At 44.8% G+C, this 23643-nt stretch overlaps 1 protein-coding gene across 3 annotated transcripts in view; it reads left to right on the top strand.

The window, feature by feature from the left end:
- Positions 1–618: 618 nt before the first annotated feature.
- FGF12 (fibroblast growth factor 12) overlaps positions 619–23643 on the top strand; it is a 228028-nt gene continuing 205003 nt past the window's right edge. The window contains exons 1-2 of one of the 3 annotated variants that reach the window (XM_080410567.1): positions 619–754; positions 866–1014. In XM_080410567.1, coding sequence (XP_080266693.1) covers positions 1002–1014 — 13 coding nt within the window. In that variant the 5' untranslated portion in view covers positions 619–754; positions 866–1001. Of the gene's footprint in view, positions 755–805; positions 1015–4539; positions 4565–23643 lie in introns of those variants that run through there. The other 2 variants (XM_080410568.1, XM_080410570.1) reach the window with 2 other exon arrangements.

Genomic DNA, 23643 nt, shown 5'->3' with positions numbered 1-23643 from the left:
TCCTTACCAGGGATGAACTTAAGGAGTCCAATCCATGTTCTCTGAAGAAGCGACTTGATCCCGCACCCGGCGGTGAATGTTTTTTCAACTTCTCACGAGCAGGAGAGTGCTTATCTTATTAAGCCAAGGGAGAAACAAAATCCAGGGGCTGGATGCAAAAGCAGAGAAGCACAAACTAGCCATGAGGCGGATGTTTTATGAATCAGCATAATTAATCTTGAAAAAACACAGCCAGGGAAGGCCTGAACCTGAGACTGGGCATCTGGGAAGAGAACCTCTCCACGTCTGCAGGTGCTGTGGGCTCAGCGGCACAGGCAGGCTGGGGCGAGCGCGGTGGCCCCCTGACCCCGCCGGTTTGAGGGAAGAGGTCCGGGGGCTGGCGGCGCACGCACCACCTGGGGGAGCGGCCCCGGTGCCTGCAGCAGCCGTGCCGCACAGATGCTGCCCCCGGGTCGTGCCCGCCTGGGGAAGGGGCGCCCCGGCGGGGCTCCCGCAACGGGCCGGCGGGTGCTGGCGCCCGCGTTGCGTAACGCGACGGGCCGGGCGGCGGGGCGAGGGGCCGGGGCGTGCGGCCGCTCCCCGTGCGCGCCCCGCGGAGCCCGCAGCAGGGGGCCCGGCGGTGCCGCGGTGCGGGCCGCGGAGGCGGGGCGCGGGCGGGGCGCGCATGCGGGCGGTGCCAGGCAGCGCGGCGGGCCGCGGAGCCACTCGCCCCCGCAGCACCGCTCCGCCAGGGACAGCTCCCGCCGGCGCCCAGGTAACGCGCTCCCCCCGCGGCCGCGTTCCGCTCCGCGCCGCTTCCCCCGTGGCGGGGGTGCGGGGGACCCGGCGGCTCACGCCGTCTCCCCCGCCGCTTGCTTGCTTGCAGCTCCGAGGCTGTGTCGGCGCCGTCCCCACCGCGGAGCAGGCAGCGGCGGCCGGCTCTGCCCGCCGGGCTCTCGGGGCTTTCGGCTGAGGAGGGAGCGCGTCTTCCGGCAACTTCCCGGCGCCCGCAAGGCTCCGCGATGGAAGGGAAAGGTGGGTCGGGGCGCGGGGGGGGGGAGGTGGCGGCGGAAGGACCGCAGTGGCCGGGCCGGGAGCGCGGCACGGGGCCGGGAGCAGCCGTGCCGTGCCGTGCCGTGCCGCTGTGGTAGGTACATTGCAGCACCGGCAGGGAAGCGGGCTCGGGGAGGCGCTGCCCTTCCCACGCCAGCGGGTGGTATTCGGCCGGTGGCGTAGCGGAGTGTGGCGAAGGGTGGTGGTTTGGGCTGTGTGTTTGTGGTCCCTTTTTTTTTTTTTTATATAATTTATTTATTTCCCTTTAGGGTGAGACAGATGTTAGTTGGTGATTTGTTTTCTTAATGCTAAGGATTTGCATAATAAATATGAGGTCTGTCCCATGTTTTTTTTAGTCACTCAGCAATGGGGAGGTTTTTAAGAGATGAAAAGCATTTCGTGATTAGAATGTGTTTTTTTTTAAAAAAAAAAAATCAGTTTTTTTTTTTCTGAAACGAGAAGAACAGGGCTGTAGAGCTCTGCCCTCATTACGTTGCATATTTAACACATCAGAACATCCTGATAGATTGGGGCAAATGCAACGAGTATTGTGCTATTGAACTGTCCACCCGAGAAAGGCAGGCAATATTTAATGATTTCCCCTCTATCTCGTATGTTTGCATACGAAGAGATGTAGAGCTCACCCAAATATATCCCTTCATGTTGGGCATGTATATTTTGTTTCCATACATAGCTATGTAGTCCTGCATGCTTATTTACTTATCTACCTCTACCGTTGCATCAGACATCACACATTCAACTGGTACATGAACTCAAAATCTCTGTGTGTTAATTGCCAAGCAAGTATTGATGGTAAGTCAGCCCATGCAGAGGGAAGGCTAGTTGCTGTTGCCATTCCCACCTAACCCTAGCTGCCAGCTCTCCTGTATAACACAAAACTGGTGGCTGTTTAATTGATAGAGATCAAGGCAGTGGGAGAATATGGACTATATTAATTCAAGGAAAATGACGGTGGACTTGTATAACACAATACTACATACCTTCCAGGGAGTTGAGCAAGCTATATTTAAACCTCAGGTTTATTTTTGTAACTGTCTTGTCAATCAGGGCTATAGTTCTCCTGTGTGGGAATATCTGATTATATGCTGATTAAGGAAGGAAGCTATTTCAATCATATGGAGGCAGTATGTCCTATAAAGTACAGATTCTTGTGGGCAGTGATCAATAGCATTAACAGGGTTTGAGGACAGGTAAGTACCTCTTTTAAGAAAGTGCACCTGCAAAGACTTGACTTGGGTGAGAAGCTTACAGCAGTCACGTTACCATCACTATTTTTCTTGATTATCCACACTGTTTTCACAGTTAACCTGAGACGGGACACCTTTACTTTTTTGAATGCCCTACTGGTACATGTCTTGATGTGAAACAAATAGACTGTGACTTTCGTATAACACGTTATGTGCCTTGTCATGCACTACGCAAGCAGGCAAAAAGCTCTGTGGAACTTATGATGGAGCTCGTGTAGCTGGGGTTGGGCAGGGGGCAGAAAGGTAACATCTGCAGTAAAATGAAAGAAAAAGGGTCCAGCTAGCTGGTGGCAGAAGCAGCACCTGAGAGTGCATCACCTGATTACTATCTTGTGAAAACAGATAGTGGCTGTTACGGTGCAGTCACTGCCTGAGTTGGTGATGAACAGCTGAACAAGGCGGCCTTTTGGGCCACTGGTACTTGTGTTCATTAGTTGCGAGATGGGCTGCACAGCAGCCTGTGTTCCCAGGCTCTTGGCTTTGGCAAAAAGGTTATTAGGGGTGAGACAACACCAAGAGTCACTACACTGTAATCTTTGGGGAAAAGAAAATAATAAAATAAATCTCAGCAGTTTGCTCTTACCAGAGATTTTCCTTGATGAGGTGGAGGTGGGGAACAAATACTCCCTGGGTTTCCTCTATCTGTGCAGAAAAAAGGGATGTTTAGAGCAAACCCAGCAGAAATCAAGGCACCAGAACGGGACAGCTCCAAAGTAGAGATGACCTTAAAGGCAATAGACAAGCAACTTTGGCATCTCAATGGGAGAACTAGAAGGCAGAAGTCTGCTCACAGCAGGAATCCAGTTGTGTTGGCACTGAAGTAATCCTTGAAACTCGCTTAGTGTTGGAGTAGTTTGAGAAGGCCTATGATGTGCAGATCTAATGGACTGATTCTGTGTACACATATAGCGAGGCACAATGCAGGATGTCTCCCCAGAGGGCAGGTATGGGCCAGCCTAAGCCCTTCACATCTTCAGCTTTTATGATTAATCCTAGATGGACTTGCAACTGCATTGCCTTACTGAGGACTTGTTTACATTTTATTTTCATTGCTAACCAAGCCTCTGCATTGCAAGTCCTGTTTTATGGGACTGCTGCTTGTAGACAGTGTTTCACTGAAGTCATCACTTGCTTTTGAAATGCTTCCTCCTGCAGCCCTTCTCCCACCCCTCCAGTCTTCCTTGGTGCAAATCTTAGAACATTTCAAACTCAGCGTTATGCAGATACTGGGGAAGAGTGTGTGCTATATTAAGCAACATAAAGTCTGTTTAAGAAAACCTACCTTCTGGTCCCTGAATTCAGCTGTTCCTGGTGACTGCTGTGGACTTTTCTGCCTAGGATTTGCCATCCCAGGTTGACTTGGTTGTCTGTGGCTGGTGCTGATGCTTTACAAAGCTTGCAGTCCTCTGTTAAAAAAATAAAAAAAATAATTGCTGAAGACCTATCTCAAGTGCTGCTCAGAGCAGCCATAGCTGATTGCACTGATTGGACTCATTCATGAGAATGAAAGGACATATCCTAGTTTTTGTGCAGTGGGGTGCAGGACTAAAGACTTTACTCTTGTTAGGACTGTTGCAGTAAGAGTGCAAGCAAGAGGGTCCTGGTGTGGGCTGAGGAGGAGGCGGTGCCTTCTTCCAACAGTCAAACCTGGCTAGACATGAACATCTTTCTTCCTGACTCCAAGAAGATAAATAATTGTAGCAGCACTTTATGGAGCTGCAATGTTACCAACACATCTTGGTGATCTAAAAGTAACATTTGGCCTCATCTAACTTACAGCTTCTTTGACTGACTTTGCACATTCGCTGCCTCCAAACCTTTTCCAGCAGTGAGATGCTTAAAAGTTGTAGCTGCTCCCAAAGCCCATTAGGCAATGGAGGAAGGGAGGGCGTTGTGGGTGAGGACTGCTTTGCATCTGCTACCTGATCCCTGTTTTCTGAATCTCACCACTACAGCAGTTCTGTAGGCTGCAGCAGTAAGCGATACCACACCAGGCATCCCAGAAGCTGGGCTTTGCCAAAGCTAACAATAGTTAATGTGGAGGTTAAAGGATACTTGGTCACTTGCCAGATTCTTCAGTTACAGTTAGACGCTTAGCAGGGGATGGAACGTCACACAGTGATGTTCAGACTCGGAGGCTAGGAAAGAAATCAACCAAGCAAGAGGTAAGCTGCACAGTGTGGAATGTATCCCTGGGCTTCTGGATGGAGCGGAGAGGGACTGCAGGTTAGCCCTGCTGCAGGGAGAGCTCCCTTCCTCCGAAGGTGCTATACTCTTTTCTGTAATCCTGAAGACACAGGGAAATCGCTTTTTTGGCAGTGAGGGAGAAAAGGCATATTACTACTGTTTTGTCTGAGGTGGAGATTGGGGACTGGATGTGTCAATGTTGCATGGGGGGCAGGGGCATGCTGCCTACTGGGCTCTTCTGCAAGGGCCCAGCCAGTTCTTGGTGCTCTGTTCTCCCTGGAGGTCGGTGCTGGGCACTGGTGGCCCTGGTGAGGTTTCATCACCTGGGTGCAGGGCAGACTCCTGACAGCACAGGATGCGTGCTGTTAGCTCAGAAACACAGCAGGGCTTGTCTACTGGGACAGCAAAGCTAAAGCATGTTGTTGGCTACCCCACTGAGATCTGGAGGTGTTCTTGTCAGTCCTCTGAGCCATGGTCCCGCTCTATTGGATAGCAGTGTCAGGTTGGAGAGACATCTTCTGTGCGGTGGGTCTTCCCTCAGGGACATCATCCTTGTGCTCAGAAGGCTGTGTGGTAGAAGCCTTACAGCTCTTCTGCTGGACAGTCCCAAAGCATCAGTGCTTTGAGGAGATGGATGCAGAGAACATCTCTGCAGAGTGACTGTCCCAGGCAGATGCTGCCACGGTAGTGCTATCTGAGTCATGTTTTCTTTCCAGTCACAAATGCTGGGAGCAGGCTTTTTGCTTCTGCAGAAAAGCCATGGTGCTGTCATTCACCGACATGCAATGTTCAGGTCTTTAAATGGGCTCCTGTAAAACAGCAGTAAGATCCAGATTACTTAGGGCACAGGGTTGCCCTTCCTGGGACTAGCAAACGGGTCTGAGCTCTTTGCATCTTACTGTCTTGTGGATATGTGGATGGCCAAGGTGGTTTGATCCATCTCTCCCTGCCAGAGCTGCCCTGAAACTTCCTTGGCCAGACCCAGCACCCTGGGCCAGCTTTCCCTGCGCAGCTGTCTGCGTGCTATGCTTGTAAAGGACAGGATCTTCACCTTGAACCTGTGATCAAGAGCTGATGAATGTTAGGATTGTGGACGGGCTTTGTGGACAAGGTGAGAGAAGGTGGCAAGTGAGAACACGCAGTTCTGGAGATTGCTGTGCACTGTCCCACCTTCACGGCTTTCTTCAATGATCAAAGGAAAGATCTTAGTGATCCCAGCTGTATCTTGTGTTCTGAAGCTCTTTGGAATGCTCATGTCAAAACCTTCCTCATCACGCATCTTCCTGACACGTTGTGCATTTTAGAGGTGAGTGCAGCACATATTGTTGAAGACGTGTGTTTAAGTAATGCAGATTGATTTGGAAAAGACTGGGTTGCACAAGTCATCTTGGTTACTTCTTTGTAATGTAAGCCAAGTAGTGGCATGGTTACTTTTCTTATGAAACTGTTCCCTTTTTTGGGGTATGCTTGCATTGCTCTCAAGGTGGTCAGAGGCTTCTCCGAGCAGCTCACTTTCCATAGAGGAGGTAGCTGCATGCTCTCTGTCTTTCACAGTGATGTGCAGTGTGAGATACAGGACATGTTACTGAAGCCAGCATTCTCAAACTGGCTGCCTGAAGTTTGACTCGGGGAAGCACATTTGGGGATGTAAATAAATGGCCTGACTTTTCTAGTATCTCCCTCACGCCCTAGGCTATGCATCTCTGTATAGGTACCAGTTTTCTATATAGCAGGGTAACACTTTGGCTGCCTGACCCCTCAGCACCTTATCCCTGAGGCTGGACTGGGGTACTGCACGGGTTGCTTTGTCCTGTGCCTCAGACACAGCCTCCACTGAAAGATGCAGGAAGGGGAGTGTAAGGCACTAAGCTAGCACTGCATGCATTTTTTCATGTATTTCAGAAAGCAAATGAAAGTCTGTTTCTCTTACATTAGAAATCACATTAAAATTAAAACAAATACGACTGTGTTCTGGGAGGGCTCAAAGATGGTAAGAGTTCAGGTTGCTGTGTGGGACTAGCGAATAAGCAAACCTGTGCTGCCACCTACAAGAGCAGGTAACGGTCTAATACCTTTATTAAAATTAGTTGGTAGCTGCTGAAATACCAGAGGCATCCATCTGCAGGTTCTGGATGGGAGAATGACCCAAGCCTATCTGATGCTGGAGGTTGTAGACACGGTACCCAGGAAAGTGTCTGTGCTCTAATGGACCTCATGATGAGGACGGAAAAGTGGCCGTGCTCATGTTCCTTCCTACCTACAAACCTACCACATTACTAAAAAAAGGGGGAAAGAGGACCCTAGTAACAGGCTTGAATGTTATAGAAGTGGGGGGAAGATTTAGTAATCTGGTTATTAACAAAATGCAGCAGACAAATTCCTCCACCCCGCTTCCACAAGTTACATGGGAGCTGTGGAGGTTGCATTTAATCTGAATAAAATTCTGGAGTAATTTAAGATTATTTATTTAATGCATTTTCTAACATACCATTTATATGTCTAATGGCTGGAAACATAATCTGTGGATACTTTGAGTAATGACCTGCATACAGCTGTTTCATCCTTAGTTTATTCAGGGTCCAGAAAATTCAAAAGATGAACTTGATTTTTTCAAAGCATTTTTTTCAAAAGGCTTAGCTTACTGCAAGATTTTTCTTATCTGCTCTTATCTTTCCTTATCTATTCAGCTGTTCAAATCCTGTCTTAATTGCATTCATTTCTAATGTGCCATATAAAACTTGATATGCAAAAGCTAGTTATTTAAGGAGAATTGCAGAAACTATTTTTGTCTGTGTCTTCTGACCTATAAATGAGATAACATGATTATTTTTTACATGCAAAGCTTTGTGTTTATTAGCATGGTAAAAAGTAATTTGACAATGAAAAATATTCCTGATGGGCATAATAATGAATGTTTCCACTCGACATATAAAGATTTTAATAACGCTGGTACACTAAAATGATTGAAGAGTTTACTATTTTCCTGTCAGTGATACAAGGATGTTTCCTTTTTCTGTAGCTCCTATATCCCTGCTTTTTTGAAGTGTTCTTTATACTCAATAAGAGTACAAATCATCACGCTAATTCATTGAGTTTCTTCTCCCAGGTCCCAGGTTTGGATGAACCTTATGATTTGATGCTTATGCAGGATACACATTGAAAGCTACGGCTTTTTTCTTCAGATTGAATTAAACTGGTTATGGTGTCGTCATGTTTCAGTAGAGATCTTGTGGCTTGAGATGATGACCGCTCAATAGAGTGCGGGAGCAATACTGCAGCGTGCCTTGAGCCTCGTGGCCGAGGGAGGGCTGTGTATGCATCAGGATGTGAACTTCCAGAAGTAAGGCGCTTTGCTTGCTATTTTTAATAGCAAGCGCACAGCAAGAAATCAGGGGAGTATGGAATAGCATTTCTAACTTGAAAGACACTTTTTTTTTTGAGCTGTGCTCCTTCCACTTGTGTTTCACCCCTCTTTTGGAAGCTGGTTTGGACTGGCTTTACCTACCGTCAGCCTTTAGTAGGTAACGATAACTTACTGAACTCAGCTGCTTGGAGGGTTTATGACGAAAAGCTGTAAAGTGGTGAATGTTGTATTGGTATAATGAGGGAAATTTGCTTTGCTTCTCAGTCATTGAGAATGTATTATTAATGCAAAAACACTTTCCTTGAATTAAATGCTATCCTCAAAAGAGGCTGACAAGCAAGAAGATCTCTTGAGGAAGATTGAAGCCTGTCTGGTCGCGAAGTCTCATGCCATACTTACTTCAACATAAAGTGTTATTGCTGATTTTTTTAATTTGTATTTTGCTCTCCAAGTACAGCCAGCCAAGGGTTGTTGGTAGGATGGGCATGCTCAAGTGTTGTGATAGTGTCTACTCAAGCAAATGTTGAACTAGAGACCTTGAGGTCTCTTCCAGCTGATGCTGGTGTCTGACGTAACCCTGCCAAGGAGCTTGAGCTCTAAATCTGGTTCTGAATTCTGTATCCTGCCTCTTCCTCCTCCCACTCACATTACTGGTCTTTACCTCCCTCTCATATCTGACTGTTTATCGTTACTTGAGGCATTGAGGAGGCTGGATCCAGATGTTATGGCTGCAATTTGGCTGTGATTTTTTTTTTTTTTTTTTTTTTTTTGGGTGGGAGAGAATTACAGGTGTCTGTGCAGTATGAAAGATCAAACTTGTATGAAATTCAGAAGTGGAATAAACTTCTGCTTTGAAGGACAGCCCTTGGAGCTTCATCCTTTATTCATGTGCAGTCTGGAATGTCTATTTTGGGGAAAAGCTTTAGAGAGTTTAAAACCTGCCGGTCCTTCACTTAAGAATATCTTGCAGCCATGGCTTTAGAATGGTAAGAAAGCAAACACAGAACACCAAAATATTCCAGATGTCCAGAATTACCGTTTCATCATAGGTGATATTATTTTGAGATTCAGGTTAGTTTTCTGAAACTTTGCCTGGGAAAAGACATACAGTTGGAATTCATTCTTTACTTAAGCACGAGCATACGCTTTGCTTGCTACGATGCAAGAGTATCCATTTCACTGCCACTTCAGAATAACGCCAAATTCAGTCTCTTACAGCATGTTGGAGCCACTAGCATTTAAGTGACAGGGAAACAGCAGTCATGTCCACAAAATGAGGAAAAATGTAGAATCCAGCACCTTCTAGTATATGGAGGCAAAAAATTAATTGTACATAAAGGAAGACTTGGATTTGCTAATTTGACACTAACAAGCCATTGCAGCATAACTGAGTTGACAGCAGAATAAGCTTCCTCAGCAAGACCTGCTTTCTATAATATTTCCAGCTTATTTGATCTCTTTGAAGGCTGAATCTGAGCTTTTCAAATGTTTTCTAGCCTTAAATTCATGTTCCCTTTTAGTATTGACCAGCCCTTCTGGTATTCTGAGACTGACTTAACCAGTATCATACGTTGTCAAATAATTGCATTGTCGAAGCCAGCTGTTAATATTTAAACTTTTTATTCCTATCGGTGTGTCCCAATGGAGAAATTACATACTGCAAATTGTAGCCATTTTGTTGCCATATGAGAAATGAGGGAGAAATCAGCAGAGAAGTTTAAAAATCACTGTCCCGAGTCGTCTTTTCCAGTCAAGATTTTAAATAAAGTGTGTGGAGCTACTCTGGATTTGCACTTGTGTTGGTAAATGCATCATCTGGTCAGTAGGCAAAGGCCAGGTCTCTAATGCCTTACCTCTCTGAAAACACAATGGAAATAATACTGATTATATGGTGTAAGACCTACTTAAATGCTTCTAGACCTTAATTATTGCTACTTAAAAAAGTAGTAAAGGTTTAAAGAAGTAATTTTATATTGGTTTGAGGGGATTTTAAAATAACAAACAATTAACAGCTTAATTACCTTTTACTTCTTGCCACTTTGAAAGCAGTTTATTGGTACAAATTACATAGCTTTGAGGCTTTTGTTAGCAACTGCTTTTAAAAGTGCTATATAGTATCTTCAGAAGTCAGATTATCCACCCCACCTTAAAAATGACTATTAATTACACTTATAACAAGTGGCTCTGTGCTGAGACATGTCTCTGCCATTACTACTGAACATAGTATCAGATATCTAGAATCACCTGTCAGTTTTATTTGCATAATTCATCTCTCTGTAACCTGCATTTCAGGCTTTGCTTCCTAAACTGTATTTATAGTGCATTCACCTCCCAAAAAAATCAACATCCAGGAACAGTAAGACTTTGTTGTTGTGTTTTTCTTTAGTTTTTTGTTTGTTTGTTTTTTTTTTTTTTTTTTTAAAAAAAAAAAGAAGCTAGGGTTGAATTTTCCACCTCCTTTGATTAGAAGGTTCCCAGAAACAGTGAGGACAAGCCTGGCATACTGAAGCAATGCAAGTGTGCAGCCACGGGTAATAAATAGGGACAAAGAACACAATGTGTTTAAAATCTTAACTATTTATAGTAAGAAATAACTGAGTTTGATTATATTGTCCTTTCAGTGGCATCACCCTAAGGTTGACGATGGCAGAACTGAGTGTAGAATTTAGCCCTGTGTTCTGCTGTCTGTGAAACTGGGAACAAGGTATAGAGGCCGATGCTGAGCTTTGCATGCATGGGGATCTTCTGTGCAAGCAATGCTCTGTGCTGCGCAAGTCAGTTGAACGGTAGGAATTTTTGGATTGATGGCCTGTTATAGACACACTGCTATACATATGAAAACACAGGCAGTTCCTTTTTTATTTAAAGGCTTTCAGGAACAGTGAGTCCAGAAAAGTCTTGCTGAATCCCAGCACTGATAAAGCGAGCATCACCACCACTGAAATAAGTTTATGCTCATGTGGAGCATGAGTTTGTATTTGGTAATCTCAAAGGCAAGGCTGGTGTATAGCCACCTTACTGTTCTTGTCTTGCTGAAGTCGTCTTTATCACGCAGAAGCTGCACAGCAATTTGGTCATCCAAACCAAACAGTGTGTCCTGAATGCAGGTTTCCATCTTATCTTGAAAGTGGTGGTGGTGGGCTGTTGGCTTGGAGAATATTAGGAAAGGCCATGGAGATGGACATGTCCCACTCCTGGCCCTCCCCTGTACCTTATTATCAATTCTGTAAGTTGGACTTTGGCCTGAAGCCTGGCTGGGGCACCCAGGAGGTGTTTGGTGCTTTGCTGTTCTTTCTGGGTCCTCAGATGTGTAAAGGCTTTGTCTTCTGCAGTTTCCCTGCCTGTGGGCCATCCCTCTTCTTAGTGTCAGGGGCTTCCCTTCAGTCTTAGGGGTAGTCAGCAGTCTAGCAATAGACGATATGTGACACTTCTGGGCTGTCCTCTGCTTGTCAGGAACACGGAAGTAAGAGTCTACCTCTTCTTCCTCCTGTTTGCAAAGGAGCTACCTAAAAATCAGGTCTCCTATGTTGTAGAAAATCCTATTTCCTGAAGTTTCTGTGCTGAATCAGATTGAATCCAATATTTTTCTTACCATTCAGGCCAGTCAAGGGCTTCCTGAACTCTGCAGTTACTGGTGGCTCCTGCCTTGGATCCGTGAGAGTTTTTCAACGCCTGCGGTATTATGAACAGTACAACCAAGACTAAAGACTCATGTTTTTCAGCTAAACAATTTTATTGCGTGCTGTTTTTGTAAGGAGGTATCGCTATAGCCAACTCTTACTGATCTCTGAGGGACTGTGAATTTCATGGGATGCTTTTAAGACCTTTCCAGGTGTAGGTACATATGGATCGTAAAGCTTTATCATTGTTTTTAGTTCTTGTATTATTTCTCTAATCAACCTTATAGCTCTTCTATCTGTTGAAGTATGGAGCAAAATGGTTGTTCCCAGCTTTCCATTTTAACTTCCTCTGTAGAAGAGAAATAGCGCTGTTTGCCAGCAAAGTACAGCCATATAGCCAGGAAAGCCTGTATATTCTTCAAAAATACTGAATTTCAGTCCTACGTAAAATGTTTCAGTTTGAAATTGTTTTTAAATTATTTTCTTTGGGGAAAAAATTCTAGAACAAATCTAATTTTAAACAGAACAAAAAGTGATGCTTCATTTAAAACTTTATATTTTTCATTGGAATTTCCTGGGGCAGAACTGGTCATGAAATTGTGTGTTACAACTGACTGCTTCAGGTATTTCTATGCAGAAAATGTCAGCTGCAAGTATTCTGCCCATACTTTGCCCATGGTTACTGGCTGGCTCAAATGCATTGCAAGGCTGTGTGAAATTTAGTTCCATGAAGATGGCTGATCTGGCCTCACCTGGGTGGAATATCTTGTACCTTTACCAAAAAAGCATCACTCATAGTGTTGTCTTGGTTTGTAAACTATGTGGTTATCACCCCATGTGCCTGAATAGCCCCAGTTGGCACCAGTAACTATGAACTATATATATTTATAGTGATGCTGCATGGTACCAGAAATAGTGACCAAGGGTGGCTATTGGCCAATGGCTGCTGAATGCTCTGAGTCTAATGAATTCAAAAGCTCACATACCCTCCTTGAGGGGAAAAATGCAATCAGATTGTCTCTAATTATGATCCCAGGTGATGATAGAGCAATCCAGAAATAGCAAAGCATGGGCAGTCAACTCCCTTGATATAAGACAAACCTGGATGGGTTTGGTATTGGATCTTTCTTTTTCACTGAGAGACCTGTTGGACTGTCGGTCCTGTTCCTGGAGGGGCTAGTTACAGCTACATGAGGCAATAAATCAGCTTTTCCTCTGGAAAAGAAACCCTTGGCTCTCTGCTCAGGCCCTGCTGGCAAAAATGTGTGGGGATGGAGAGCCAGTTTCACACAGCTGTGCCAAGTTCAAGACACCAGCTTGTAAATCACCTGGGTTCAACCCCTTATCTCGGTACTCTAGGATGGGAGAAGGGCTACAGAAGCCTCTGGTTAATGGAGTTACTGTGCATGGGGAGTGTATGGCAGTATGGCTCTGTACTTTGTTAAATGGGGGTTGGCTGGTGCCTGGACAGTACATGTTTGTGTATGCTCTGGGGCTGGGTGCCTTCATTACCCTTATGTAGGAGTTGTATTAGGAACCCAATTAGTTTTAGAGTCTTACCCTGAGACATTGTTTGGGTAGCACTTGCTGTTTGCGATCGGTTGGATCCAGATCTTGGTGTTGTGGTGTTGGCCAGAGAGCCTGGGGGCTTTGGAAGGCCTGGTTGGTGATAAGGCAGTGCATGATACAGAGCAGCAGGGTTTCAAGGTTAAATCCTGCCTCTGACTTTCCACGTGTTGAAATCACTTTTAAACCCTGTCTGTGCTGAATGAACGTGTTTTGTTTACTCCTCCTAATCCAAAAGGTTTTGAGCCATTTCACTGCTAAAGCATCTGTTTACCTGTAGCCTAGTGGGGTGCTGTTAGCGTCCCTCTTCCTTTTTCTGAAGTTCATATCTCAAAGGTGCTCTCTGAAACATCTCAGATGAGTTTGATTGGAGACATTCATCCCATGCCAGCTGCCATCATGACTAGCAAAGTCAAAGTTTACCAGTTATTTTTAGTTGATGGATCCTCATAGTTTTTCGGCACTTTGGCAACAAAGCAAGCAGCAGCGTTTAATAATGGAAGGTAAGAGCATAGTGTCAGGTCTGGAGGCACGCATTCATGCTGCAGCACCCTAAATGATGGACAAAGATTATGGAAGGATGAGAGAACATCTGATCTGTTTGGCAGGATGGGCAAGGGCATTAGGTTCTGTTCTGTTTCATCTTGGGTTTTTTGTTTTGTTTTTTTGTTTTTTTCTTCCAGGTGACCACTGTTGTACCACGTTGCTTTGTTCCGTGTTTTCTTCTCTTGGGTGCTGTCAGGCCTGTGTGTTTAGGCAGTAGTCTGGTATGGTAGTGTCCCTCCTGTGTGTCAAAGGCCCTACCCTTGTCCTTAGTAAAGATGGTGATGCAGAAAGCCCTGGAAGAACTAGAGGTCTGAGAACTATTTCTGTACACGTTCCGTATCCTATAGACTGATCTGTGTGCTGTATTCCAGAGGGACATCCTTACAAAGACAAAGATGAAGGGACTGAAGTAGAAGACTACATAACTGTCACTGTTTTGTTACAATTGCCAATCTGATATTGCGTGACATCTTCGTCTCATCCTGTGCTGTCAGCTCTGGACCTGCTTTACAATCTCACGTTTGTTGGGATGGCAGAAGATCAGGAGCCCATAACTGCTTTATAGCTGGTTTGCTGTGAGGCTCAGCAGATGGAAACTACCTTGAATGGTAAATGAAGTTACAAGTGCATGCGATCGAATGCCAGCGTGCATCGCTGCCCTCTTTACGTTTTATACTGCATATGCAGTGTTTCTATTAGCTGTAACTGAAGGACTTGTTCATCTGTTTGCACCACTTTGGGGATACACAGGACTTCTGTCTAATTCCCAATATTTTTTCTACTGATAAGGCCTGATCAATACACACTTTCTGGTGGCATCTAAATCCTTCAGCATAAGAGGCATTTCACTTAAATGAAACATCTTGTACTTCTAAATATCAGAGAATCTTTATAGAGTTATGAAAAAGTTATGAACCTCACATCTACAGGTGTTCTATAAAGTTATTTAGTAACCTTATTTAAGGTTAAAATAGTGTAGCTGGTTTGGGCTAATAATCTGTAAAGTTTCCATGCACAGTAAATCTCATTTTCCATGCAGAAAAAGATCTTCCAAGACAAATATTTGCAGTAATATAGAAAAGAACATGGATAAATTTTTCTTTGTGTAATTGTTTCCTTTCTTTTCCTTATGGATCTTGGCTGGAGGAAGTTACCCAGGGCTGTGTGTGGATGTGTGCGCCTCTAACAGGTGGCTAGTTTAATCACCTTTCTACAAGGCGGGGATTGGGAATTTTGAATTATGGGGATTATGAGAATTGTGCTGCTTTTAATGTTTGAAGTCTCTCAGGTAGTAGTTGGCTTGGTTTTGTGGGTGGTGGATGCATTTAGGACTGTTCCAGAGAGACCGATGTGTCCATCTCGCCAAACACTACCAGGGCCACAGGACTGGTTAGAGATACTTGTGTAGAAGTGTGCATCCATCGTTGAGGAGCCAGGGAGCCAAGTCAATAAGCGTCGGTATCAGTGGGTGCTTCTCCTGTATTTGCTTTGTCACGTTCTCTTTGACTTCTGCTCTCATACCTGTTCTGGTACACCTCCCTCTGCCACTCAGTAGAACTGGCGTATCTCAGGTCAACATCTCAGGCTCTTATGCATCTGTATTTATGCTGCTGGTGCCTAAGCAAAGATGCCTGTAACGTTCTATACTTGACACTGTCTGAATAATGTAGCCAGTTCACCAGTACAGGGTAGAGCCCCAGGAAATCAAAATCCTTTTCTGAAAATGTTCCATTTTATTCTTCTGCAAAGCCCAGCCAGGAACAAGCAGTGTCAGCTTCAACAGTAATGTTAGAGCACTTCTGGGGCAGTGTGGCTCACCATGCGTATTCAGCAACTGTTCCAGCAGTCAATTAGAAATAGTGGCAAAGACAAAGCCTTCCAGGCTTTTTGGAAGACCCATCTCCTGGAAAGTTCAAGTGTTTCAATATTAGCTTTTGCCCAGACTAAGAAAAAAAGGAATAGATAATTTGTAGGACATGGAAGAAGTCAGTTCAGCAGTGTTGGACTGCATTGTTTTGATACTTCTGTTCAAAACCAACTCAACATCTCAAGGATGTTCAGGTGACACGTGTTCATATAACATTTAATGTTTTGTCAAAAGAGCCCAAAAGCTTTGTTCTCATTGACTTCAGTATTTTCTCCTAATGACACATGGCTTCTGGAGCAGAGTCTGGCAGCTGGACTCCACTCTTTCCTCCCCTTAGATCAGTCTGCATGATGAAACTCCAGCCTTTGTAACGTATGACACTACTTTGTATACCTCTTTGTACTCATTGTTATCAGTGCTACAAAAAGGAAGCCAATAGATTTATTGGTGTTACAAAGGAAAATGAGGCACAGAGCAGAAACGAGTTGTTCAAGGTCACCCTCTAAAGTGCAGGGAGAACTGTCATTCTAGCACAGTTAACAATAAAACACCTTTTCCATGATACTGTGAGCTAGAACATCAGAAAATTCATATCCTTAATGAAAGACAGGAAGACTTCTTATAATGTGGAAGATACAGTTCTCCAGAGACTTCCCATCAATAAGAGAATGGGGGTATGTCAACAAATTTGAAGCAATGTGTTAGTAGGGAGAGGTACCTGGGTTTATTAAAACTGTTCTTCAACTCTTTTCGGTTAGCTGAACATGGCAGAACATTCTTATTTAACCCTATATGATACTTCAGTGTAGTTACCCTGATGAGACTGTCTCAGTGTTGGAAAATGTTAGTTTTTTTCTTGCAGTGTGTGTGAAATCCAAAAGACAGTTCTCAATGGTGGTAATGAAGGAAGCATGGGGGCATGTTGACAAAGCATCTGTGGACCTGATTCATAAGCAGATGATTACTGTCTGAGTGAGGATGGTATTGTTGCCCTCCTTTGGCACAAAGAAATGGTAGGAAGCTCAGCTTAGAACAGCAGTAAGTCAGCACTTAAGTATTTATGCCCACTTCTAGTATTCTACGATTCCTCAGGTCTAGCAGCTTTGAGGAAATGTGATGTTTCCTGCTATTGACTCCGATATTTAAATATCCCTGTGTATACATATAGAGATTAGAGGATGCAGTAGTTAATCTTAAATGAAGGTTTTTGTGGAGTTAAGAGAAAGCTGGGTCTCTAAGGTGTTTGCTTCCTTCCTCCACCTGCCAGCATCCTGACTATCCTCACAGGAGTACCGTGGCCCTTACAAACCAGAGTTCAGTGCCCTACCTGCAAAACTTCTGAGTGCCTCCAAGCATCAGTCTCCCTGAAGGAATAACACTGACACAGAAGAGCAGTGTGCTGACGACAGAGCGATGCCTTCGTTTGGGGTGGTAAGGGTGGGGTTGTGCTCTTGGAGGCATAACCCAGCCTTTGTATTGCAACTTCAAAAACAAGTTACCTGCTGGAAAATCAGGGAGTCCAGGGTACAGTTACATAATGCAGACTTAAATGTGTATTTTTCCCAGAGATGGGTGTGAGCTGCTCAGTGATCTAGAGGTGAGTGTATGTTCTTTAGGATGTGTCTTTCAGTAGGTAGGACCTGGGGTCTCAATAAATTAATAGAAATGGAACCATGCCAAAGTATCTATATGTAGGTGACAATGCTGTCTTCTATGGTAAAGGTTAGATCAAAATATAGCATTTATTTCTGTAGCCTACGCGTATAAGGATATACTTTGTGAAAAGGGAATACAGCTTTTCTGGTCCCCCAGTTTTTTTTGAAGTGTAGCAATTTAGTAATTTGTTAGAAAGCCTAGACCTCCTCCATGCAGAAAATAACAGATACAGCTGGGTGGTTTTGGTTTTTGCTTTTACTCTAAATTCAAACTTCACTCTTTGTGGTTCAGTGTCTCATGGTTGATTGCTCTGTGTGGAAGATGAATATTTCTCAAAGATCTATGCACTGCTGTCTAATCTTTGCTCAGATACTATTGAAAAACAACAAACAAATTGGAAGACACTTCTCAGCACTTAAAGAAAAAGGCTTGAGATAAGTACTGTTTTATAGTGTGTGCCTTCTTCAAAAAACTATGTATGCCAGAAGAAATGATTTGTTAAGCTTGTGTAAATCTGTCCTGCTGGCTGGTCATCTTCAGGCATTGCACTCAGCTGTCTGGCTGTTTCTTGTTTAAGTCCAGAAAACCTGGTTGAGTGTTAAACTTCACCTGGAAACTAGTCAGAAGCTCAGGGTGGAAATGAGATTTTTTTTTTTAGTTTAGTTTAGTATATTCCCTGCACGAACTGTTGCTTGGTAGATTGGCAGGACCATAGAGTATTGGTTTAAGCCCTGGATGCTTTCTTTGTAGCAGTAGCTTAAAACCAAAGAGTAGCAACTCTGAGTGTGTGTGGTGGTCCTTGCTTCACAGGGATGGGTGAAAACAAGCAGGTTTCTCCTGGGCTACAAACTGAGCTGCCTGAGTCAGTGCAGAGCTCCAGAGTGCTCCTGCTGCTGCAGAACTAGTCATGCATATTACATGGTCTCAAAGCTGGTGCCATGTCATATTTTTTTTTTTCCCAGGCTTGTGTCTGCCTTTTTGCAGCCCAGAGTCTTGTGGAACAGTGGTCTGTAGTCAGCTGCTGTGGAGGTGTATTGTGCTGTGGCAGCACTCTGTTGCTCCTGGGAGCACCTGGTTGGGAGCCTCCTCCAGCAAAGGCTGGAGTGTGCAGATGGAGATGGGGTGCTGGCTGGGTTTTGGGGTTGTTTGGCTCTTGGTTTTGGTTGGGTGAGAGCTGGATCTAGGGCCATGCTGTGGAGGGCTTGCCTCCTCCCAGGTCTGCAGTCCTGGTGGGACAAACTGTGGCAGCTGTGTAGAGCAGTGGGAGAAAAGCTACCACAATTGTCGGTGCTGTGATGTGTGTGGTGCTACAGTGGAGTCCTGCATCCATTGCTGTTTTGCTCTGTGCCAGCACTACTTCCAGAAAGCTATTTAACCATCTAGGGGCTGACTTAATCTCCTGCCCCATGTGAACCACAGAAAAGAGGGTGCCAGCACTTCCAGCCGCTGAGCACCAGCATTACAGATTAGCTTGCCTTTGCATTTCATCCTTGTGCTTATTTTTGAGTATGAAACGCTACATATAGCTATTTATAGATTTGCCAAGTCTTTTCTGAAGTTCAACCAATGAGACATTGATAGACGTTTCTGTCGTCAAGAAATCCCTTCCTCTGTTGGTTACTAAGGTTTATTAATTTATTTTGGACCACCGCTTATAAGCGTATTCCATGGAAGGATTATATTGAGAAGTATCTGATAGATCTGGAGGTTCTCTACTTTCAGTCTTTGCATAGTCATTTGGGGAAACTAGTATGACAACCCCAACCTTCACTCATTTGTAGGCCATCCTGCTCGTGGCACGCCAGGCAGTCGCAGGGATGCCCAGCGGGATGGGGACATGGACATTTGATATCCCTATCTGTCCAGTCCAAGACAGTTTCTTTCCAACTTGGGCTTTGTCAAAGTGCAGGAACACCTTGGGTTGTTTGGGGAGAGCCAGAGCCTTTTGGATGTGCAGAGGGACCTGAAAGTTACTGACCGAAACCAAGCTGAGTGGAGGGTTGTAAGCAGTAGGAGAAGAGACGTTTCCTTTTAGTGAGAACCTGCAGCCCCTTGCAGAGCAGCAGTGCTCACAAGGTCTCTGTGCTCCTGGCTTTCTTTTCTTCCCTTAGACAGAGGTAAAGAAGGAAACTCCAGCAGATGCATCTGAGTGTCCTGAGGTGTTTCCAGTGATCTGTTGTTAAAATGTACTTGGGTTTGAATGTGCAGAGGAGAGGAGTCAAGGTTTGGTTGCAAGGGGCAGGAATTGCTGCACTTGTTTGTTTGTTTTTTTTTTCAATTGCAGGGATTTGAGGGCGAGAAGGTCAAGCAGATGAGACTTAATGGTACATAAGTCATTGCAGTTAATGGTAGGCTGGACAAATTAAAAAAACCCCACCCACGTGTTTGATGCCGTGCAGCTTGAGCAGCTCATGAGTTGCTCTCAGATGTGTTTGGCCAGCAGAGTTTTAGCCATGACTTTTTATCAATAATGAGGTACTAGAGAAAGAACAGGGTCAAGATCCCTACCCTGGTTTGGTATTGCCCAAGTCCTGTGTGCATACATCTCAAATCCTTCTCAGGTGCCTTAGACGAGCTAAATAAATAACGTATAGCCTTGAGGAAGTAGTGCTAATTGTTTAGGAATAATCCTTGCTAAGGCAAATATATTTTAAGTAGAGTCTTAAATGTCTGCCTCAGCAAGCAACTTGCCTAAGACACCTTGATGGGCAGGTGCTGAGCTCCACTAATTCTTTTGCGTATGTATGATGAGACTGCTTAGGTCTGCAATATACGGTAGGGTGTGGCTAAAGAAGTTACAAAATCGTTGTTTGTCTTACAGAATATGGATCTGTGAAAGCCTGTTTTCCAGCTGTGCACTTTGGAGAAGTTTTAATGTGGATCTGAACACTGTCTTGGTATTGTACGCGTGTTTCTACTTTTGTACTCCACAGATTCTCATTTGCCAAATAAATTTGTGTCCCATGGGTGATTCTGTGGAAAGGGAAGTTATCCCTGAGTGGTCAAAACCAGGTAAAGGTGTACTGAAATAGGAGAAATCTGTCATCCTTTCTTGGATGTTTCTGAGTCTCTTCCTCTCAAACCTCATTTTGAGCTCTTCTAGAAAGTCCCAGGGACTAGGGTACAGTATTATTGATGGTGACAGCTTGGCTCTTTTCAGAAGAAAGGAAAATAATATTTTAATTGATTTGTTAATTGCAGATCGGCGTCAGACACTGTCTGTGGAGAAAGTAATTGGCTTATCTCTATCTGATTCCATATTGAACAAGTGTCTTTGTGCCAGCATTCGTTAGCTGCGGGTACCCCCGTGCTATTGCAATGAGGCAGTGGCCTTGGGGAAGGAAACGGGCTGGGAGGGGCGTGTGGCAGCACCCATTGCTGATGGAGTACGGGGTACCTGCCCTGGCAAGGGGGGGTGGGCTTCAGTCGTGACTAACTGCTGCTCGGACAGGCTGGGCCAGCACAGGATTCACACATTCCCAAGGTGTTTAGAGGAGCTTGATTACCCGGGATAGGTGTTGCTAAGCCTGTGCAGCTCGGGTTTGAACAGCTGATGTCAGGACAGGCGGTCACTGTGCAGCTGTAGAAAGGGGAATATAGGAGAGGGATGGGGAAAGGTGATCAACTTATTCCCTGGTTTGAACTCCCAAAATAACCCTGAAATCTATTTTATTTTGTTCTGAAAGGATATTCTCCTTGCCTGGGAATTAACACGGCTGTGATGCTATTCCAGCACCTTAAGTGGGATTGAGGCTGTGAAGTTCTGTGCCCTGGAGAGTCGCTGCCTCAGAAATCTGCTGGGGCTCTGCAGTTGTCGCTTCCACATTGTATTGGCATCCTTGGCCTTCGTCAGTGTTTCAGATTAAAGCAGCATGGGCTTTGATCATAAACCATTTTACTTTCAGGATGGCATGAAGGAAAGTGCATTATGCTTTGCTTGGAGGAGCGGAGGGAGAGAACCGTGGCCTTGTGTGTATTTTTGCAGCACGCTGAGCCCAAGCCTTCTAACTTAATGGGACAGATTTTCAAATTCACACCTGCAAATTCCGCTTTCCCAGGGTTTTTGTGCGCAAGCTCTTTGTTTATGCCCCAGAGAGCCGCCTGCACCTGCTTCATCTTGCCTCAGACAGACAGCTCAGATCAATTGGCACTGTGCTTTCTCTGGTGATACACGCCTCATCCTGCAGTGCTGATCCCCTTTAGGGGAGTGGGGCTCGACCAGGTGAGCAAGGGTCAGCCACACAGCCCTGACAATTTGTACTGCAAATACTGTCACATCACAAGTGCAATAGAACATGTATAACGCACTGCTTGTGTCTAAGTCCACAGATCTCCAAGCTGTCAAGACAATTTTTTTTATTTTTTTGCTAGTGCCTGCATGTATAACATCAAGGAGCTGTAGTACACAGCTGCCCATAAGCCTGGCCTTGTTTCTGCTTCTTTCTAACAGTGGTTCGTGCGTTGCATTTTTCACGAGATGGGAAGATCAGGCTCCCATAACCATGGAAACCTGGTTTGTCTTCCCTAATAGCTTCAGCTGTACTCAACATCTGTCTTCCTGGGAAAAGGAAGGCTGGAAACTACAGGTTAGTTTTCTGCACCTCTTGGGATGTTAAAACCCTCGAGCACCTCCAGCAGGCTCCTGGCCCACCAGAATGAAGCAGCAATGGTGAGAAAATGCCTGAGGGGCTTATAAAAGAGATGCCAGGTAGGAGGGGAAAGTAGGGAGTGAAGGAAGGCTTTCCTGAGGCAGGAAGATGTTATGAAGCTGAATAAGAAAATGCTGCATTTTGGTTGTCTTGCTCTGTGTGTGCTGGTTTGACGTGCTGGGTGTGTGGAGCTTTCCGTTATGATTTTAATGCTTTAAAAAAAACCCAACCAACCATTTTCCATTTTAAGTTAGCAACCCTTTAAACAGCTTGTAGCAGAGAAGGAAATCTGGGTATAAGTTGGTGAGCATAAAATAAGCTTTGAGATGTGGTAAGTGCCTCTCTTTGGTAACTGCATGTCTCCAGCCCCTCCGTTATCGGAAGGGTGATTGCTGATAAGTGTCTCTCATGGCTCTAATTTGGTGCTAGCACTGTTGCTAGACTGGTTAACGTGGGGAAAAAAGTGGGGAGAAGTGTTTTAGAAAGAGGCTTAAAAAATAATTAAAGAGGGTTCTTTCTGCTGTATTTCTGCATAGGCATGCTTGCATCTCCTACAGCCTGCAATTTAAACTTTCCTCTTTGGCTTTTAAAGCTAAATGTGTGAAATTAAATCTAAGCAGTTACAGATCTGGACTCCAGGCTTCCAGGAGAAGCTCTGCAGACTTCCAGCCTCTCTGAAAGGCATAGCAGGAGCTGGCAAAGCTGTGCTCCTTTCCTGATGTGCTGTGCAGAGTTGTGTGTCTGTTAAATGTGTGAGCAGGCCTGGTGCAAGGTTTTGGACACGTGTGGAGAAGTGCGCTCCTGCGCCAGGGAGGTGTTTGGTGCAGTGACCTGTGCCAGGGCGCTCTGTAAACTAGACGCAGAAGCAGAAAGAGAAGCAACCTTGTCCACTAGCAAATCACAAACTCAGTGTGTCCATCTGTGAAATGGAGGTGACAATATTTTGCTGAGGATGCTTTGAAGCTTAGTTGGTGTTTATGAAATGTTCTGAACTTTTGGATGGTACCTGCTGTAGAAGGCACTGATAATAGTCCCCAAATGTCTTTGACACAGCAGGCACATGAAAACACTGGCATCTTCCTAGGGTACAGTATACAGAGATGCTGAAATTGCTCACAAGTTAAAATCGGATGTTTCTAAAACAAGCCTATAATATTAACCTGACAGCTATCACCTGGAGGTGTTGTAAGGATGAAGAAAAGGAAAATATCAGCAGGTAAAATCTGGTAAAATCCAGGGCTGACGTTAGTGCCTGAACAATAAGAGCTGTTTGGGAAATGCTTTGGTACCCCTGCTTAATATAGCTGTTGATCTACATCTGAGCACAGAGCCACTGGTCTGTGTGATGGGTCCACAGTCCTTCATGGACATGACAAGCATAAATCTCTGCTTCCTCCATAGCAGTCTGGTAGGAGGGTTTTCTTGCCAGCTGCTGCAGTGTTAGAAGATTGGACCAAATTGAGGAGCCTGTACTCCAAACTCGCCCTCTCAGTAGGGACTCTGGCCAGCACAGCCATACAAGATGTAGCCTTATAATAACAATATGCTTCACAGAAGCAGTTTTTAGTTTTCTGGCTGCTTGAGTGTTTGAGCAGAGAAACAAATGCCTGTCTTGTCTGCAAAATCCAAGTAAAGATCTTGGGAATTGATCCTGCCTGTGTGCATCCACATGTACAGCAACTGCTGTAGGTTGTTTTACTGGCAGTTAGAAATTAATATGGTTTTCCCCACAGCTTTTAATAATTTATATACCAAGTATTATAAAACCTTTCCCACTCCTTGTTTACATAGAGTGAAGTGATCTCTGATCAGGATACCCAGATCCCCATCTGTTCAGAGTACTAGTCTCTATTTCCAACCTGGACCCGAGGAACCTTTTCCTCCAGTA

This window comes from Falco punctatus (assembly GCF_963210335.1).
Source record: "Falco punctatus genome assembly, chromosome: 13".
NCBI lineage: Eukaryota > Metazoa > Chordata > Aves > Falconiformes > Falconidae > Falco > Falco punctatus.
This window is presented reverse-complemented; position numbering and strand designations above follow the sequence as displayed.